The sequence below is a fragment of the Mesoplodon densirostris genome, chromosome 16, assembly GCF_025265405.1.
Source record: "Mesoplodon densirostris isolate mMesDen1 chromosome 16, mMesDen1 primary haplotype, whole genome shotgun sequence".
Taxonomy (NCBI): Eukaryota; Metazoa; Chordata; class Mammalia; order Artiodactyla; family Ziphiidae; genus Mesoplodon; species Mesoplodon densirostris.
Genome location: NC_082676.1, coordinates 43,290,083 through 43,308,654, shown reverse-complemented (window position 1 = coordinate 43,308,654; position 18,572 = coordinate 43,290,083). Strand labels below are relative to the sequence as shown.

The window sequence follows — 18,572 nt, the reverse complement described above, 5'->3', positions numbered from 1 at the left end:
TTAGCTCCTGCAGTCTCTCATTCCAGCCGCTTCTGTGGACACCATGTGATTGCTCATGGCTCAAGAGAAGGAGGAAAAAAAAAGACAAGAAAATGGAGGGATTTTCTTATTTCCTCTCAGTGTTAGGAGTTCCCTTTCGCATTCTTTGAGCCAGAGCTAGAGGAGCTCTCTCTGTGCCCTGGTGTCCACTTCTGGGTTGGCTTGGTGATACTGGAGGGGAAAAAAGGGTAAACTCACCGAGGATTCAGTGATACACTGAATTCTGGTCTTCTTCCTTAATTCTTCTCCTCCCTTTTGCCTTTGAAAATCCTCAAAAATAGTGCTTAGCGCATGCCATCTAGGTTTTATAGCTGGACTACACCTGTGAAGTCTCTCTTCCCCACACCCTGCGGCTGCTCATGTCTGTCCTCATTTTTTTTTCTTATATTTATTTTTATCCTTGATTTCCTTCTCGGGGTCACCCATCTGCCTGCATACCTTAATGTTCAGCCGAAGATTGTTGTTTGTTCAAAGACTGAATTTGTGCACAAACATCTCTAGCCAGTAAGGCTTCCAATGTCTGGCCAACAGAGACTGTGCATACACACAGGAGATGTGAGAGAGCCAGTCGGTGGCTTGAAGTTTGAATGCATTCCTTGGTTCACACTTTGATCCATCAGCAGAGAGGAAGTTTTGTCTATCTTTATAGTTGATTTTGGTGGAGAGGATTTATTGTCCTCCTCACTTCATCATACTGGAAGACAGAACTCCACCTCTCAAGTTTTATGTCTTAAAATAGACACCTATCCTGATTTCCCCTTTTCACTGAAGCAACAATGCTGTAACCCAGACTCTTGCGTGCAGTTTTAAAAAGCCATCATAATTGAACTTCACACGTAACTGCTTCTGTTTACCTCCTACTTATACCACATCATTCATGTTCTGCATTTGCTGTCCTGTCTCTGAGTGCTTTGCAAAAGATGTTCTTCCTGTCCAGAATGTCTTCCCTCTTTTGTGTCATCGCTCCAAGACCCTCTAAGCCTCAACTCAAGGCTCTCGAAGGTCTACATCCCCCACCCTTCACTCCCTGGCCCAGGTGGTCTCTCCATGCTCCCTAAGTCAGAATGACCTCACCTTCTCCCACCGCCCCTCAGTTTCATAGCACTTTTCTCTTTTTCTTCATTGTTCATGCTGCCTGTGTTTTTGTTTATGAATTTTCACGTCTAATAAAATGGAGATAATATCTACCTTGGTTTTTGTGAGAAATAATTATACTGAGTACCTGTCACAATATTAGGCATGTAGTGAGTGGTGGCAAACAGTAGGACCTTGAATACCATCTCAAGGAGTTTAAATTCTATTCTGATGCTTTAATTACACTTGTTTTCTTGGTGAATGTTAAATTATCTCATTTGGGACAAAGTATTCACTTTTATATCGTTGAAATGAAGTTGTCTTTTTGAGCCAAATGACATACTGTAGTAAGAACACAGAGTATTTCAAGAAGATTGTACTTTGTCCCTCAGGTTTAAAATGGTAGCAAATAAGAAGGATCTATTAGTCCCCCTTTTTTTAATATTAAAATCCTTTTTTTTATTGTGGTAAAAAACACATAACATAAAATTTACCATCTTAACCATTTTTAAAGTGTACAGGGGCTTCCCTGGTGGTGCAGTGGTTGAGAATCTGCCTGCCAATGCAGGGGACTCGGGTTCGAGCCTTGGTCCGGGAAGATCCCACATGACACGGAGCAACTAAGCCCGTGTGCCACAACTACTGAGCCTGCACTCTAGAGCTCTCAAGTCACAGCTACTGAGCCCATGTGCCACAACTACTGAAGCCTGTGCGCCCTAGAGCCCGTGCTCCGCAACAAGAGAAGCCACCGCAGTGAGAAGCCCGCACACCGCAACGAAGAGTAGCCCCCGCTCGCCACAACTAGAGAAAGCCTGCGTGCAGCAATGAAGACCCAATGCAGCCATTAATTAATTAATTAAAAAAAAATAAAGTGTACAGTAGTGTTAACTATGTGCACCTTGTACAACAGATCTCTAGAACTTTTTTGTCTGGCAAAACTGAAACCCTATACCCATTGAACAGCAACTCCTCTTTGCCTCCCTTCCCCCAGCCCCTGGCAACCATCATTCTACTTTCTGGTTCTGAGAGTTTGACTAATTTAGATACCTCAGGTAGGTGGAATAATGTCTTTGATTTGCCTTTTCGTGATTGGCTACTTGACGTAATGTTCTCAAGGTTCATCCATGTTGTAGCATGTGATAGGATTTCCTTCTTTTATAAGGTTATATAATATTCCATTGTATATACCATGTTTTCTTCATCCATTCATCCTGTGTTTATACATTCATCCTTTGATGGATATTTAGATTGCTTGGCTGTTGTGAATAATGCTGTGAATGTTGTGAATAATGCTTGAATGTTGTGAATAACAACTCTTGGCTGTTGTGAATAATGCTCAGTGAACATGAGTGTGCAGGTATCTCTTCAAGATCCTGTTTTCAGTTCTTTTGGGTGTATACCCAGAAGTGAGATTGCTGGATCATATGATAATTCTATTTCTAATTTTTTGAGGAACCACCATACTGTTTTCCCCAGTGGCTGTGCCATTTTACATTCCCACCAACTGTACACAAGAGTTCCAATTTCTCCACATCCTTGCCAACACTTGTTATTTTTGTTCTTTTTGATGATAGTCATTCTATCAGGTGTGTGGTGATATCTCCTTGTGGTTTTGATTTGCATTTACCTGATGATTAGTGACATTGAGCATCTTTTCACATGTTGCCTATTTGTACATCTTCTTTGGAGAATTGTCTATTCATGGCCTTTGCTAATTTTTAATTGGATTTTTGTTGTTGTTGAGTTTTAGGAGTTCTTTACATATTCTGGATATTAACCTCTTATCAGATATATGGTTTGCAGATATTTTATTCCATTCTATAGGTTGCCTTTTCACTCTGTTGATTCCTTTCCTGTGTAGAAGTTTTTAAGTTTGATGTAGTCCCATTTGTGTATTTTTGCTCTTGATGCTTGTACTTTTGGTGTCATATCCAAGGAATTGTCTCCAAATCTAATGTTGTGAAGTTTTTCCCCTATGTTTTCTTCTAGGAGTTTTATAGTTTCATGTCTTCTGTTTAGGTCTTTAATCCAATATTAGTCCTTCTTAAAGTGTTTTTTATATTATTGGGCAGGAATAAGAAGTTTGTTCTTTAGTATGACAGTAATTTGCAATATTTAAACTTTCTTTTCCCCTCCTTCCCTCCCTCTCTCCTTTCTTCCATTATAGCTTGAAGATGATAGACTCATTTTTTTTTCTTAATTGTTTGCTGTGAGTAGAATGATAGTGAATTCATTTTCAACAAAACTTTCTTGTTTGCTCTTTGATTAACAGGAAGAAGATGAGCCTTAAGTCTGAACGCCGAGGAATTCATGTGGATCAATCAGAGCTCCTATGCAAGAAAGGATGTGGTTATTACGGCAACCCTGCTTGGCAGGGTTTCTGCTCCAAGTGCTGGAGGGAGGAGTACCACAAAGCCAGGCAGAAGCAGATTCAGGAGGATTGGGAACTAGCAGAGCGGTAAAAGGACTTAACTAGGGGTGGTTTAACAGTGATATAACTGGATACATAGCTCTGTCATTGTCAGAATACATTTTTTTCTTCTGTTTTGATCTGTCAGCAAGTCAGTTTAATATTAAGAGAAATGAATTTTTTCCCCTCATTCAGCATTTAATGAGTAGCTTTCAGTGATTTCTTTATTTTGTCTTTGTCTTAACTTTTAATTGTTCTGTGTTTGGGATGCGTTAGTCTTAGTTCTCTAATAAAGACAGTAAGCTCCTTGGAGTGGAAGAATGGAGATAAACATATTTTGTGGTGAAGATTAAATGAGGTTACTGCACATGACTTTCATCAAGCATTATTTTCCTCGTTCTTTTAATATATCCAGCATGGCATCTGGCACAGTGATAAGCACATAATAATAGAAACCTGTTGATTTGTATATATAATCCTTACATTATGGAAATTTAACTTTTCTTTAAAAAAATGGCATTTGTTAGTATTATGCAGAAGTATGATTATGATAAAAATTAAAACACAGAATGTCTAGTGAGCATAGGAACTAATAAAATACCATGAATAATGTTAATCCTTTACCAAAGCATCCTAGAAACTGTGAAGCTTCTCAGTAAAAGAAAGACTGATCTCTGACAGCTTTTGCTAGTTTTTTTTATATTTAATCAGGTATGTCTGTTGAGTGATTACTTTGCTACCATCTGTGATGAACTCAGTATTATAAAGTACACTTGCTGCTTTCAATGACTCCATAGTCAGTCAAAGAGAGAAAATATAGACATAGAACATTAACTATTTCTTTGGGTTTCCCATTGCATTCCTGATATTCGCTGTAGCTGATCCTATTTTAGAAAGAAAGTAGAGGCCACTAGGCATGAATTCCCTTAGCTTTCTCCCTTGTTATCAAACTGTACTGGTGTCTTTATATTAACTTCTGTTTTGTCTCAGAGAAAGATGTGTCCCTATTCCATTCTCACACCAACACCTCTACCTGTGATTTTGTTACTGTTTCTTACTGCTTCCAATTGCAACCTTGCTTGAGATTTCCTACAACACTTTCTCATATTTGAACAGGCATGAGAATCACCTGGAAAGCTTGTAAAAATGGTGATCACTGAACCTCACCCTCAGAATCTCGGACTCTTGTAAGTTGGGAGTGAGGCCTGAGAATTTGCATTTTAACAAGTTCCCAGGTGATGTTGATGCTGCTGTCTGGGGAATCCACTTTGAGAACCATAGTTCTATAGATAGCCTTTGAGACTTACTATAAATACCTCAAATTCAGCTGGTCCAAGGCCAGATTTCTTGCTTTTATTTACTCTAATCCCCACTCCCAGCAGTTCCTCCTAACCCTCCTCCGGTATCAATTAACGACATCACTATTTATTCAGTTGGCTAAAAAACATTAGTCATTATTAATTTCTTCTTCACCTCCCACACTGTTTACAACTAATTAAGCAAGTTCTGCTTATTCTAGCTAAGAGAAGTGTTTTGAATTTCATCCTTTCCTATTTTCCAGGTTCTTATTTCTCTCACTTAAATCTTTGTAATATATTCTTAATTATTGTCTCTGTCCCTAGTCTCTCTGCCCCTCAAGTTGTCACACAGCTACCTGCATTACCTTTAAAACACAGATCAGATAATGGTAACTTACTGGATTACAGTCTTTCTTGGTTCCCCACCACATGATGAAATCCAGGATTATAGCAGGCTTGGTAGTCAAGGTTTCTTACCATCTGGTGCCTAACTGTACATCCAGCATCATAGTCCATCACACCGTCAGTGATCTGACTACGTTGAATGAACTTGGTCCACAACAAAAGCCACATCCTTCACATTTGTAGTACCTTCTTCCTGGAATGCCCTTTTACTTGGCGGAGTCCTCTTGATCCTTCTAAGACTGGCCTAAATGTCACCATTATAAAACCTTCTTGGACTCCTTCAGCAGATTTAGTTTATTTTTTCCTATGTTCTCATAGCACTTGGGTTTTGCTCTCTACTGTAGGCACTGTTACATTATGTGGTAATTATTTACTTGTCTTTTTCTCTCTTCCAACCTTGAGGTTGTCAGGGAAAAGGACTAGACTTTATTTGCTTTATGTAACACTAGTACAATTGCTGAATGAACATGATCCACGGAGAAGTCCCTTTTGAAGTTTGTAGTAGCACATAGGAGAGCTTCCTGTCAGAGACCTCAGACCTATTTGGTGTATTTAGCTTCTAGTTCTACAAATTTTAGATCCCCAGTTCATTGAGTTATTACCTTTAGATACAAGGAGAACTTGGAGAATATCAGGGTTAAACTTAACCTCTTCTTGAATTACAGACTACAGCGGGAGGAAGAAGAGGCGTTTGCCAGCAGTCAGAGCAGCCAAGGGGCCCAATCCCTCACATTTTCCAAGTTTGAAGAAAAGAAAACCAATGAGAAGACCCGCAAGGTTACCACAGTGAAGAAATTCTTCAGTGCTTCATCCAGGGTTGGATCAAAGAAGGGTAATTTTCTGATTCTCTTTTTTCTTTTGTGCCCAAAGAGATATAGAGTAGATCCACAGTGTATGTGGGCTCAGCTTTCTAATTTCTGTAAACGTTCAGAGAATATCAGCGCAGACTTGAGATGTTGGGTTTGAGGTGCAGATGACGTATGAAATCTCTTTGGTTGGAGGACGTTGTGTTTTAGAGAACTTATTTACTCTATAAGAGGAATAAAGGTAATTGAAATATGTAGTTTTGTTTATAAAATTCATTCCCATCCCATCTGTTTGGATGTTTTATTTTTTGTGCCTTTAATTTTTGGATATTGGTTTATTCTCCTTTGTTTAATATCCTCACTATCCATACCTTATCAGGAATGACTGTTTCTAGGCTTAAAGTTGTCTAAAAAAGAAGTTTTCTGAGAGCTTATTAGAGAGACAGCCTGTGTGTTGAGGAAATACTATGTAGAGAACATGTAGGAAAAGGCTCACTTTTGTATGTACTTGACCTTATTCATCCTACTTCTTAAAATTCCATATTAAACAAGCAGGAAGATTCTCACTAGTGAGCAGATAGGCTAGTTGAAGTGGCCTAGCAGGAAGCAAGAAAGAATGTCTGTTGTTAGGGCTTAGTCTCTGAACCTTTATGTTGGTAATCAGAGCTATGCAGTAAATTTGAAATGGTGAGGGATACTGGGAACCAACACTGATGCTATCGGTAGAGCTGTTCTCTTAGACACTCCCTTGCACCCCCTCACCCGCTGCCCCCCAACCTGGGGTAATTGTCATGAGATTTTTGGTCTGCTTAAAGCAAGGGGCATAATAATATCGCACCTTAAAAAATTAATAATAATAATAATAATAATACACCTTAAGATCTTTTCTGGTCTTTCGGATTTAATGACTATTGTATTTTTGTTTTATTAAAAGGAACAATTGCTTATCTAAAAACACAGCACTTCTCTTTAATAGAGGCAAACCTTTAAACAATCTTTTTGTTCACGTGATTAATTTGGAGTTGTTCTTGGTTGGCTGTCACTCAGCAGTTTTCTCTACAGTAGTAAGAAGAAATAATCAGTACCTGCTAGAGATTAAATGTATTTGATAAGAATGTATTTGGCTCATGATTTATTTATTAAAAGATAGTGTAGTAGGGTGATTAAAACCGTAAGCTTTGGAGTCACCCTGGTTTGAGTCTCAGCTTTGCAGTTTGCTAGCTGTGTGACCTTAAGCAAGCTAATCTCTTTAAGCCCTGTCTATTCTGAGGGACAGTAATACCTATCATAGGCATGTCTTGAGGATTAAATGAGCCGATGTGTGTACAGAGTTCAGCGCAGTACCTGACACACATAGTTAATCTCCAGTAAGTGTTAGCTACTTTAAAATGCCTGTTGTTTTTCTGACAAAATTATCTCTGCTGGTAAGGAGCACAAAGGTATTGATCAAAGCCATTCATTCCTATTTAGCTTAAATTCTGTTTCCTGCTTTGAGAAAGTCTCATTAACCTTATGAATTTATAGATGTATGGTGAAATGGTATATGACAACAGATGAAATAGTAAAGAAATTGTAGAACCATCAGCTGTAACTGCCACATTTTACAGATGACAGTACGAAAGCCCATAAATGTTAACTAATTTACCCAGGGTCATTTAATGAGTTGATGTATTAGACCTCAGGTCTCCTAACTCCTGGTTAAGCTTTTTTCCATTATATCCCTTGGCCTTGAAATACGTGTTTTTATCTATAACTATATCTGTGTCTGTATCTAGATAATGGAGTTTCTATTACTGAAGTGCTTAATAGTCACATACATTCATTGACTATACTTGGCAATTAAAAAAAATCATGTCCTAAGACCTTCTGTACAGTATACATTATATTATGGAGAGAAGATTTGTACTTTAAAAGAAAAATTTCAAGTGATTTTTATCTTAAAAACTTTTATGTGGAATAGTTCTTACCTTTTTTCTTCTCTTTAGAATGATCGATTTTTACTTTATATTTTTTTGATCTTTAGCTGTTTTTTTGTCTGTAGAAAGCATATGGTGAGAAAGACCTCAAAGCGTTGGGGAAAAAATTGATGTATGTGCATTAGAAAAGAGGATGCTGTTGGATCTTTGTTTCACAGATTACTTTTGTAACTCTGCCAGGCGAACTTTGCATTTCAGGCTGATAATTTGTTTGGCCTTTGCATGTGGATAAAGTTAGCCTATACTAAATGCAGTTTTAATTTATTGACTCTAGACTACAATAAACCTTTTGTGTTCTGTATTCTTTATTTCACTTTGTTAATCCAAGATGTCCTTGCTCTTAGTATTTTTTTTTTTTTTTTTTTTTCTTTTTGCGGTATGCGGGCCTCTCACTGTTGTGGCCTCTCCCGTTGCGGAGCACAGGCTCCGGATGCGCAGGCCCAGCGGCCATGGCTCACGGGCCCAGCCGCTCCGCGGCATATGGGATCCTCCCAGACCGGGGCACGAACCCGTATCCCCTGCATCGGTAGGCGGACTCTTAACCACTGCGCCACCAGGGAGGCCCTGCTCTTAGTATTTTACTTGCTTCTATTGGTAGCATGAAAGAAAGCTCTTAAGCCAGGGCAGGTTGGTAGTATATAGAAGACAAATAACCTTCTAAGGGATTTGAAAACTATTTTAACTTCCTGTTAGAATTGGCTGTCCCTCCAGAGGAGGTAAATGGAACAGCTTGACTGTAAAGACTCAGAGAATTTACTTTTAGTTCTTTACTCTCCAAACTAAGGTTGAGTGAGCTATAGTTTAGAGTAAATCATAGGGGGTCAGCCAAGTCGAAGTACTTGCTCATATGTTCCAAAATGCCCTTTTCTTTCGGAGCTCAAATAGACGTTGTCACCCAGAGTAGACTCTTGTGTATATCTTTTACAAACTAATCTAAAAGCAGTGCTCTAAGGAGGAATATCTTTTCTTTTTTTAGAATTAAAATACCAATCTTTCTACTCAGACCTTAGAGTCTAAATACTATTCTTCACTGAAGTGAATTAAGGTTCCTTGGAGAAATGACTGATTCTGGAACTTGAGCTGGGAAAGAAGGGCCCCTCAGAAATGTTGGGGACAGGTCAAAGGCCCAGAAGTCAGCATGAATGGGTTCCCTCTGGCCAAAGACAATAAATGGAGTGTAAATGAATAAAACAATAATTCATTACTCCGTCCAACTAATAAAATAGATAAATAATTAAATACAGAAGAGGAGAACCTTACCATAGAATCTTGACGAATAAATAGGAGTGATGGAGACAGAAAATCACCATCTTGTAGTCATCCTAATAAGAATTGATTCAGACAAGTTTCATCAGTGTGGATGCTAAGTCTGGGATGAGAGGAGGGGGTTTCCCGAGGAACAAGTTATGAACATGATCTCAAATTAACTCCCACAACTTATTATTAATTCCAAGTAGAGAAATGTCAGCTACATAAGGATGGGGGGAAATGTACATCCTGTGCCTCTAGATATGATACTTAGAGAAGAACACAACATGAATTGTGTAATATTTAAGCTGAAAATTTATAACCTGAAATCCAGTCATGAGGAAACAGTAGAGAAACCCAAATTGAAGTGCACTGAATAAAATAAACTGGCCTGTATTCTTCAAAATTGTCAGTGTCATGAAAAAACAAAGGAAGTCTGGGGAACGTATCTAGATGAGAGGAGACTAAGTATACATGACCACTAAATGAATGTGTGACCCTCAATTTGATCCTGTGTAAAAAACAAATACTTCTGGGGCTTCCCTGGTGGTTCAGTGGTTGAGAGTCCGCCTGCCGATGCAGGGGACATGGGTTCATGCCCCGGTCCGGGAAGATCCCACATGCCGTGGAGCCTCTGGGCCCGTGAGCCATGGCCACTGAGCCTGTGCGTCCAGAGCCTGTGCTCCGCAGCGGGAGAGGCCACAACAGTGAGAGGCCCGTGTACTGCAAAAAAAACCCCAAAAAACACACACAAAAAAACATACTTTTTTTCAATAACTACCGTTAGCAACAGAATATTCTTGTTGCTGAGAAATACTCATACTAAGGGGTAAAGCTCATGAAACATACAATCTACTCTGAAAAAATTTAGAAAAATAATACACACAGACATGGAACAAAATGTTAAAATTTTATAAATCTGGATAAAGGGTATAAAGGAATTCTTTGTAACATTCTTGTAGATTTTCTGTAAATTTGAAGTTATTTCAAAATAAGATTTAAAAAACAAAACAAGGGCTTCCCTGGTGGCGCAGTGGTTGAGAGTCCGCCTGCCAATGCAGGGGACATGGGTTCATGCCCCGGTCTGGGAAGATCCTACATGCCGTGGAGTGGCTGGGCCCGTGAAACATGGCTGCTGAGCCTACACGTCCGGAGCCTGTGCTCCGCAGCGGGAGAGGCCACAACAGTGAGGCCTGCGTACCGCAAAAATAAACAAATAGATAGATAGATAGATAAATAAATGAAACAAAACTATAATCCTCTTACACTCAGTGATATCCCAAGACCCAAATTTCAGATGTTAATTAAGTTGAAGCATAGTGTTAATTACATCATTTGAAGAATTACTAATGAATTGCTACTTTAATCTTGTGGGCCTCTTTGGTACTTAGATGAAACTGAAGTAATGATTCCCCAGGTTGAATTTAGAACCAGTTTTTTAATTGTGCCTGTTTTTACAATCATTTCTCAGGTACACTCAGCTTGATTGCCTTTTCTTGTCTACTCCAAAAATTTTTTTATCTTGTAAAATCATCTTTTATAATGTTTTGAATATAATGTATTTGAAACATGATCAGTTTCTGACTTTCATTGATAAGGACGATGAGAAAATTTCTCCCTGAACCAAATATGTGGTTTCTTTTATTTTACAATACCAACTGGATATCCAGCAAGTCAGTCCTGTTCTGACCCCAACTACGCAGAGTCAGCACAGACTCCATAGGTTAAGGGCTGGACCCCACAAGACTGCCCCCACCTCAGATGCCAGTTGCAGTCCCCAGGAGTGGGGACACCCGTACTTCTAACCAACCAGCTGTAAATCGGGGGTTCCCACAACCTTCTCCTTAGGTTTGATAATTTGTTAGAACTGTCTCAGGAAGACAGTTTGTTTATGCTTATGGGTTTATTAAAGAATACAACTCAGGAACAGCCAAATGGAAGGGAGATGCATAGGGCAAGATAGGGGAGGGGGGCACCAAGCTTCCATGCCATCTGGGCATTTGCTCCCAGCACCTCGACGCGTTCATCAATGTGGAAGCTCCCCAAACCTTGTCATATAAGGGTTTTTATGGAGGTTTCATTTTGTAGGCATGGCTGATCAAATCATTGGCTATTGGTGATCGAAAATATCCATCCCTGGGCCAAAAACCAAATATATATATTTTTTATTATACTACAGACTATCTGCCTTTTAGTCCATATTATATATCTATAGTCAAAACAGCTGAAAAAGTCAGAAGAACTATAATATTCTACTAAGTTGTCCTTATTCTATTTGGATAATCTGAGAAACGTGGGATTTTCAGTACATTTTTTTAACATTGAGATACAAAATATGTTTTTAGTACTAAAATGGTGTTAACCATCTTTACTACATCACGCTCTTTTTTTTTTTTTTTTGCGGTACACGGGCCTCTCACTGTTGTGGCCTCTCCCGTTGCGGAGCACAGGCTCTGGACGCACAGGCTCAGAGGCCATGGCTCACGGGCCCAGCTGCTCCACGGCATGTGGGATCTTCCCGGACCGGGGCACGAACCCGTGTTCCCTGCATCGGCAGGCGGACTCTCAACCACTGCGCCACCAGGGAAGCCCCACTCTCTATTTTGATATTGACATTTTTAGGTTGTGTTTACTCTTTCACAGCTATCCTTCAAATAGCCTTTTTGTTGAAGATTTTGCTTTTATAAATTTATTTATTTATTTTTGGCTGCATTGGGTCTTTGTTGCTGCACGTGGGCTTTCTCTAGTTGTGGCGAGAGGGGGCTACTCTTTGCACAACCGCGAGCGGTGTGTGGGCTTCTCATTGTGGTGGCTTCTCTAGGCGCATGGGCTTCTGTAGTTGTGGCACACGGACTCAGTAGTTGTGGCTCACGGGCTCTAGAGTGCAGGCTCAGTAGTTGTGGTGCACGGGCGTAGTTGCTCTGCGGCATGTGGGATCTTCCCGGACCAGGGCTTGAACCCGTGTCCCTTGCATTGGCAGGCGGATTCTTAACCACTGCGCCACCAGGGAAGCCCCTTGAAGATTTTGCTTTTATAGGTTTACTTTATTGAAGATTTAATTTGATTTAATATGTCATCTGGCTTGCAGACAGCCTTACGTAGTCGGTGCTCAGTTGATACCCATTGCTTTTTTTTATTGATTGATTGATTGATTGATTGATTGCCGTACATGGGCTTTTCACTGCTGTGGCCTCTCCTGTTGTGGAGCACAGGCTTCGGGCGCGCAGGCTCAGCGGCCATGGCTCACAGGCCTAGCTGCTCCGCGCCATGTGGGATCTTCCCAGACCGGGGCACGAACCCGTGTCCCCCACATCGGCAGGCAGATTCTTAACCACTGCGCCACCAGGGAAGCCCTCGTTGCTTAATTTAAACAGGAATAAATATGCTGTAATGATAGGAGGGAATTATGGTGTGACTGTGAAGAACTTGGGCTTGGGAGTCAAACAGATCTGGATTCAAATCCCAGCTTTTCTTCTTAACCTGTGTATGTTTCATGTAAATGACTTAACCTCTAACCTCATTGATAATTCCACCTACCTAACAAAAAAATTTTATTGGTGTGTACATTCATTATTTCATACGGTTTCAGGAATATAACAAAATTGTTAAGGGTTGATGAGAACGGGGAGTAAAGCACAGTGTCTGCCATGTAGAAAATTGTCATTGAATGATAGCTTAAGCATTATAATTCAAGAGCACATTTTGTTCTGCTGCCAAGACTTTTTAAGTTGAGTGTTTGGATTGGGAAATGGAAAACTTGATAATCATAACAGACTGGCTATACTTGAAATACAAGATTTGCTTCTGTATTAAAAACACAGGGCTATTTAGTCTACTTATATTTAATGAAATTTTTGGTAAGATGGAGCTTAAACCTACCATTTTGCTCTGTTTTCTGTTTATCCCATCTGGATATAATTCTTTCTCTCCTCTTTTCTTGCCTTCTTTTTGTGTTTTGTGGGGTTTTTTTTAAATTATAAATTTATTTATTTATTTTTGGCTGCATTGGGTCTTCGTTGCTGCGTGCAGGCTTTCTGTAGTTGCAGAGAGTGGGGGCTACTCTTCGTTGTGGTGCGCGGGCTTCTCATTGTGGTGGCTTCTTTTGTTGTGGATCACGGGCTCTAGGTGCGCGGGCTCAGTAGTTGTGGCTCACAGGCTCTAGGGTACAGGCTCAGTAGTTGTGGTACACGGTCTTAGTTCCTCTGCAGCATGTGGGATCTTCCCGGACCAGGGCTTGAACCCGTGTCCCCTGCATTGGCAGGCGGATTCTTAACCACTGCGCCACCAGGGAAGCCCTTAAGTAAATTTTTGAATGAGAAAATGTCTTCTATAGTTGCCCACATATTTGCCATCGCTGATACTCTTTGTTCCTGGCTAGTAGGAAAAATGAATTATTTCCTGTCATGTGTGCTCAGGAGATTGTTCTGCCCACTCCTTTACCCAGTTGTGGGTTGTTTTCTCACGTGCATGTGCAGTACTCAGTCAGAGACTCAAGGGAACCCCTCTGCAGTTATCTGGAGATTTTTCTTTGCAGCCCATCCCCTATGTGTTTTGCCACGCAAATTCTAGCAACTTGGGCCTTCTTGAGCTCTAAATTTTGTTTCCCCAATTCAGCAAGTCTGCTAGGCTCTGTTTGAGCTGCCTCTCCCTGTGCCAAGGCCTAAAAACTCTACCTGCAGTGAGCTGGGGCACTTGTAGGATTTACCATGTTTGTCCCCTTTTCTCCGGGGTTACTCTCCCCGCTGCCTGTTGGCCAGTGTCTGAAAACCATTTTTTCATATGTTTTGTCTGATTTTTCTAGTTGTTAAGGCAGTAGGGTAAACCTAATCCCTGTTGTTCCATCACGACTAGGAGTGGAATTTATCAGATTGAGTGAAAGATTAAATTCCAAGTATTAAAGAATTTTTTCTAATTGTACAGGGTGTCAAATATAATTTTAGGTTTTCCGTATTGGTAAAAAGAAGTTTCAGAAAAGATGTGCCAGTTTTTGAGTTAAATTGTGCCTTATTTGCTTAAAAAAAAAAAAAAAAGGTCGTACATCCAAATGGCTCAAAAATAAAAGGTATATATGGTCCTTCACCCATCTGGTTCCCAGCCACTACCACCATCCTTCCCCCATATTCAGACAACTTTTGTTACTAGTTTGTGTATCATTCTTTTGTTTTCATTTATAAACACAATTTGTTCTTATCCCAATCCTCCTATTTTACATAAAAGCACACTACGAATACCCTGCTTTTTTAGCTTAGCAATATATTTAAGAACTCTTTCCTTATCAGTACATAAAAAGGATACTTTAAAAAATTTTAAAATTATCCTTTAAATTAAAGCTACATAATATTCCACTTTATGGATTAAGCCAAAGTTTGTTTAGTCCCTTAGTAGTGGCCATTTATGCCATCTTCAGACCTCTGCTTTTACAAGTACTAAAATGGGTAGCCTTGTACATATTTCATTTTGTACATGTGCAATTATGTCAGTGGAAAATTTCTCAGAAATGGAATTGTTGGGTCATAGGATAAATGTATTTTTAACTTTGATGGTTATTGCCAAATTGCATTCCATTGCAGGTATGTCATTTTACATTCCTACCTCCATAGTATAAGTGCCTTTTCCCCTATATCCTCATCAACATCAAACTTCAGAGTTTTGCCGACTTGTTAATTTTTAAAATGCCATCTAATAATAGTTTTTTTCTTTGTCTTTTTTTTTATCTTATTGGAGTATAATTACTTTACAATGTTGTGTTAGTTTCTGCTGTACAACAATACTAGTAGGTTTAATTTGCACATTTGTTATCGTGTGTGAGATTGAGTATATTTCCTATGCTTAAGATCCATCTATGTTTCCCTTCTGTGCAGTGTTAATATTCTTCACTCATTTTTCTACTGAGCTGTTGGATTTTTCTTCCTCTATATTTATAGGAGTCCTTGTATATTAGGGAGAACAGCCCTTCATGATGTAGCTTACAAACATTTTTTCCAGTTTGTTGTCTGACTTTTGACAGCATTTTTAGCCATACATATAGTGTGTTTTTATGTGCCCTTCTTCTGTTCTTTACGTTTTCTTTTAATATGATTGAATTCTTTTAGGGCATCTACATTTTTTTTCATAACTTAAAAAAAAGTTTTTCTTTAATTTAATTTTATTTATTTATTCATTCATTCGGCTGCACCAGGTCTTAGTTGCGACACTTGGGATCTTTTAGTTGGGGCACTTGGGATCTTTTAGTTGCAGCATGCAGAATCTTCATTTGTGATATGCAGGCTCTTAGTTGCGGCATGTGGGATCTAGTTCCCTGATCGGGGATCGAACCTGAGCCCCCTGCATTGGGAGCATGGAGTTTTAACCACCGGACCACCAGGGAAGTCCCAGGGCTTCTCCATTTTGAACCATAGTTAGGAAGCACCTGATACTTTAGAAGATAGGCAGATACGTGATTTGGAAAGATAACTATAAAGTGCAATTTTGATCTGCTAACTACTTAATGTCAGTATGCAGTTTAGAGGGGAAAATGGGGGTTTTTTTGTTTATTTTTTCATATTCTTGTCCATTACGGTTTATTACAGGATATTGAATTTCGTTCCCTGTGCTATACATTATATCCTTGTTGTTTATTTTTATATATAATAGTTCGTACCTGCTAATCCCAAACTCCCATTTCATCCCTCCCTCACCCTCTACCCACTTTGGTAACCATAAGTTTGTTTTCCATGTCTGTGAGTCTGTTTCTGTTTGGTAAATAAGCTTATTTGTGTCATACTTTAGGTTCCACATATAAGTGATATCATATGGTATTTGTCGTACTCTTTCTGACTTACTTCACTTAGTATAATAATCTCTAGGTCCATACATGTTACTGCAAATGGCATTCTTTCTTTTTTATGGCTGAATAGTATTCCATTGTGTATATACACCACTTCTTTATCCACTCATCTGTTGATGGACATTTAGGTTGCTTCTGTCTTGGCTATTGTACATAGTGCTCCTGTGAACATTGTGGTGCATGTATCTTTTTGAATTACAGTTTTGTCTGGATATATGCCCAGGAGTGGGATTGCTGGATCATATGGCAACTCTACTTTTAGTTTTTTGAGGAACCTCCATACTGTTTTCCATAGTGGCTGCATGAATTTACATTTCCACCAACAGTGTAGGAGGGTTCCCTTTTCTCCACACCCTCTCCAGCATTTGTTATTTGTAGACTTTTTAATTGAATTTTTTTTTTTTTTTTTTTTTTTTTGGCCACACAGTGCTGCATGCAGGATCTTAGTTCCCTGACCAGGGATTGAACCTGTGCCCCCTGCAGTGGAAGCATGGAATCCTAACCACAGGGCTGCCAGGGAATTCCTGTAGACTTTTTAATGATGGCCCTTCTGACTGGTGTGAGGTGGTTCCTCATTGTACCTGTTGCATTTCTCTAATAATTAGCAATGGTGAGCATCTTTTCATGTGCCTTTTGGCCATCGTGTTTGTCTTCTTTGGAGAAATGTCTGTTTAGGTCTTTTCCTCATTTTTTGATTGGATTGTTTGTTTTTTTGTTACTGAGTTGTATGAGCTGTTTGTATATTTTGGAAATTAAGCTCTTGTCAGTTGCTTTGTTTGCAAATATTTTCTCCCAGTCCGTAGGTTGTCATTTTGTGCCTTTTGGTTTCCTTTGCTGTGCAAAATATTATGGGTTTGATTAGGTTCCATTTGTTTATTTTTGCTTTTATTTCTATTGCCTTGGGAGACTGACCCAGGAAAACATTGGTGCGATTTATGTCAGAGAATATTTTCCCTATGTTCTATTCTAGGAGTTTTATGGTGTCATGTCTTACACTTAAGTCTTAAAGCCATTTTGAGTTTATTTTTGTGTATGGTGTGAGAACGTGTTCTAACTTCATTGATTTGCATGTGGCTGTCCAGCTTTCCCAACACCACTTGCTGAAGAGACTATCTTTTCTCCATTGTATATTCTTGCCTCCTTTGTCTTGGTTTTGTTTTGTGTGTGTGTGTATGTGTGTGTATGTGTGTTTGTTTTGTTTGTTTTGTGGCTGCACTGCTTGGCATGTGGGATCTTAGTTCCCTAACCAGGGATTGAACCCATGCCCCCTGCAGTGGAAGCGTGAAGTCTTAACCACTGAACCACCAGGGAAATCCCTCTTGCCTCCTTTGTCGAAGATTAATTGACTGTAGGTGTGTGGGTTTATTTCTGGGCTCTCTATTCTGTGCCATTGATCCATATGTCTGTTTTTGTGCCAGTACCACACTGTTTTGATTACTCTAGCTTTGTAGTATTGTCTGAAGTCTCAGAGGGTTATGCCCCCAGCTTTGTTCTTTTTACTTAGGATTGCTGTGGCAGTTCTGGGTCTTTTATGGTTCCATATAAATTTTAGGATTTTTGTTCTAGTTCTGTGAAAAATGTCTTGGATAATTTGATAGGGATCACATTAACTCTGTAGATTGCTTTGGGTAGTATGGCCATTTTAACAATATTAATTCTTCCAATCCAAGAGCATGGGATATCTTTCCATTTATTTGAATTATCTTCAGTTTTCTTTATCAGTGTTTTATAGTTCTCAGCATGTAAGTCTTTTACTTCCTTGGTCAGGTTTATGCCTAAGTTTTTTTGTTTTTGTTTTTGTTTTTTTGATGTGATTTTAAAGGGTTTTTGTTCGTTTGTTTTTACTTTTCTGATATTTCATTGTTAGTGTAAAGAAATGCAACGGATTCCTTTATGTTAATCCTGTATCCTGCTACCATGCTGAATTTGTTTATCAGTTCTAGTAGTTTTTGTGTGGAGTCTTCAGGGTTTTCTGTGTATAGTATCATGTCATCTGCATATAGTGACAATTTTACCTCTTCCAATTTGGGTACCTTTTATTTCTTTTTCTTGTCTGATTTCTGTGGACAGGACCTCCAATACTATGTTGAATAGAAGTGGTAAGAATGGGCATCCTTGTCTTGTTTCAGATTTTAGCAGAAAGGCTTTCAGCATTTCACTGTTGAGTATTATGTTGGTTGTGGGTTTGTCATAAATAGCTTTATTATGTTGAGATATGTTGCCTCTATAGCCATTTTGGTAAGAGTTTTTATTGTGAATAAATGTTGAATTTTATCAAATGCTTTTTCTGTATCTGTTGAGATGATCATGTGGTTTTGTCTTTTCTTTTGTTGATGTGGTATATCACATTGATTTGTGTACGTTGGAAAAGGGTTTTTTTTGAAGTGAGAGGCGGAATCTTTAGTTTGACCTATGTAGTTAAGGTATATTTTTACATGATCTGTGTGTGTTTGCCTCACTTGAATAAACCAGTCACTCTAATAGGTGTAA

General features: G+C 39.1%; 1 protein-coding gene across 7 annotated transcripts in view; it reads left to right on the top strand.

The window, feature by feature from the left end:
- LOC132477033 (rab5 GDP/GTP exchange factor) overlaps positions 1-18,572 on the top strand; it is a 119,310-nt gene that overhangs the window by 23,784 nt on the left and 76,954 nt on the right. For all 7 annotated transcript variants that reach the window (XM_060079300.1, XM_060079297.1, XM_060079298.1 and 4 more), the window contains exons 2-3: positions 3,386-3,571; positions 5,892-6,058. In XM_060079300.1, coding sequence (XP_059935283.1) covers positions 3,393-3,571; positions 5,892-6,058 — 346 coding nt within the window. In that variant the 5' untranslated portion in view covers positions 3,386-3,392. The remainder of the gene's footprint in view (positions 1-3,385; positions 3,572-5,891; positions 6,059-18,572) is intronic.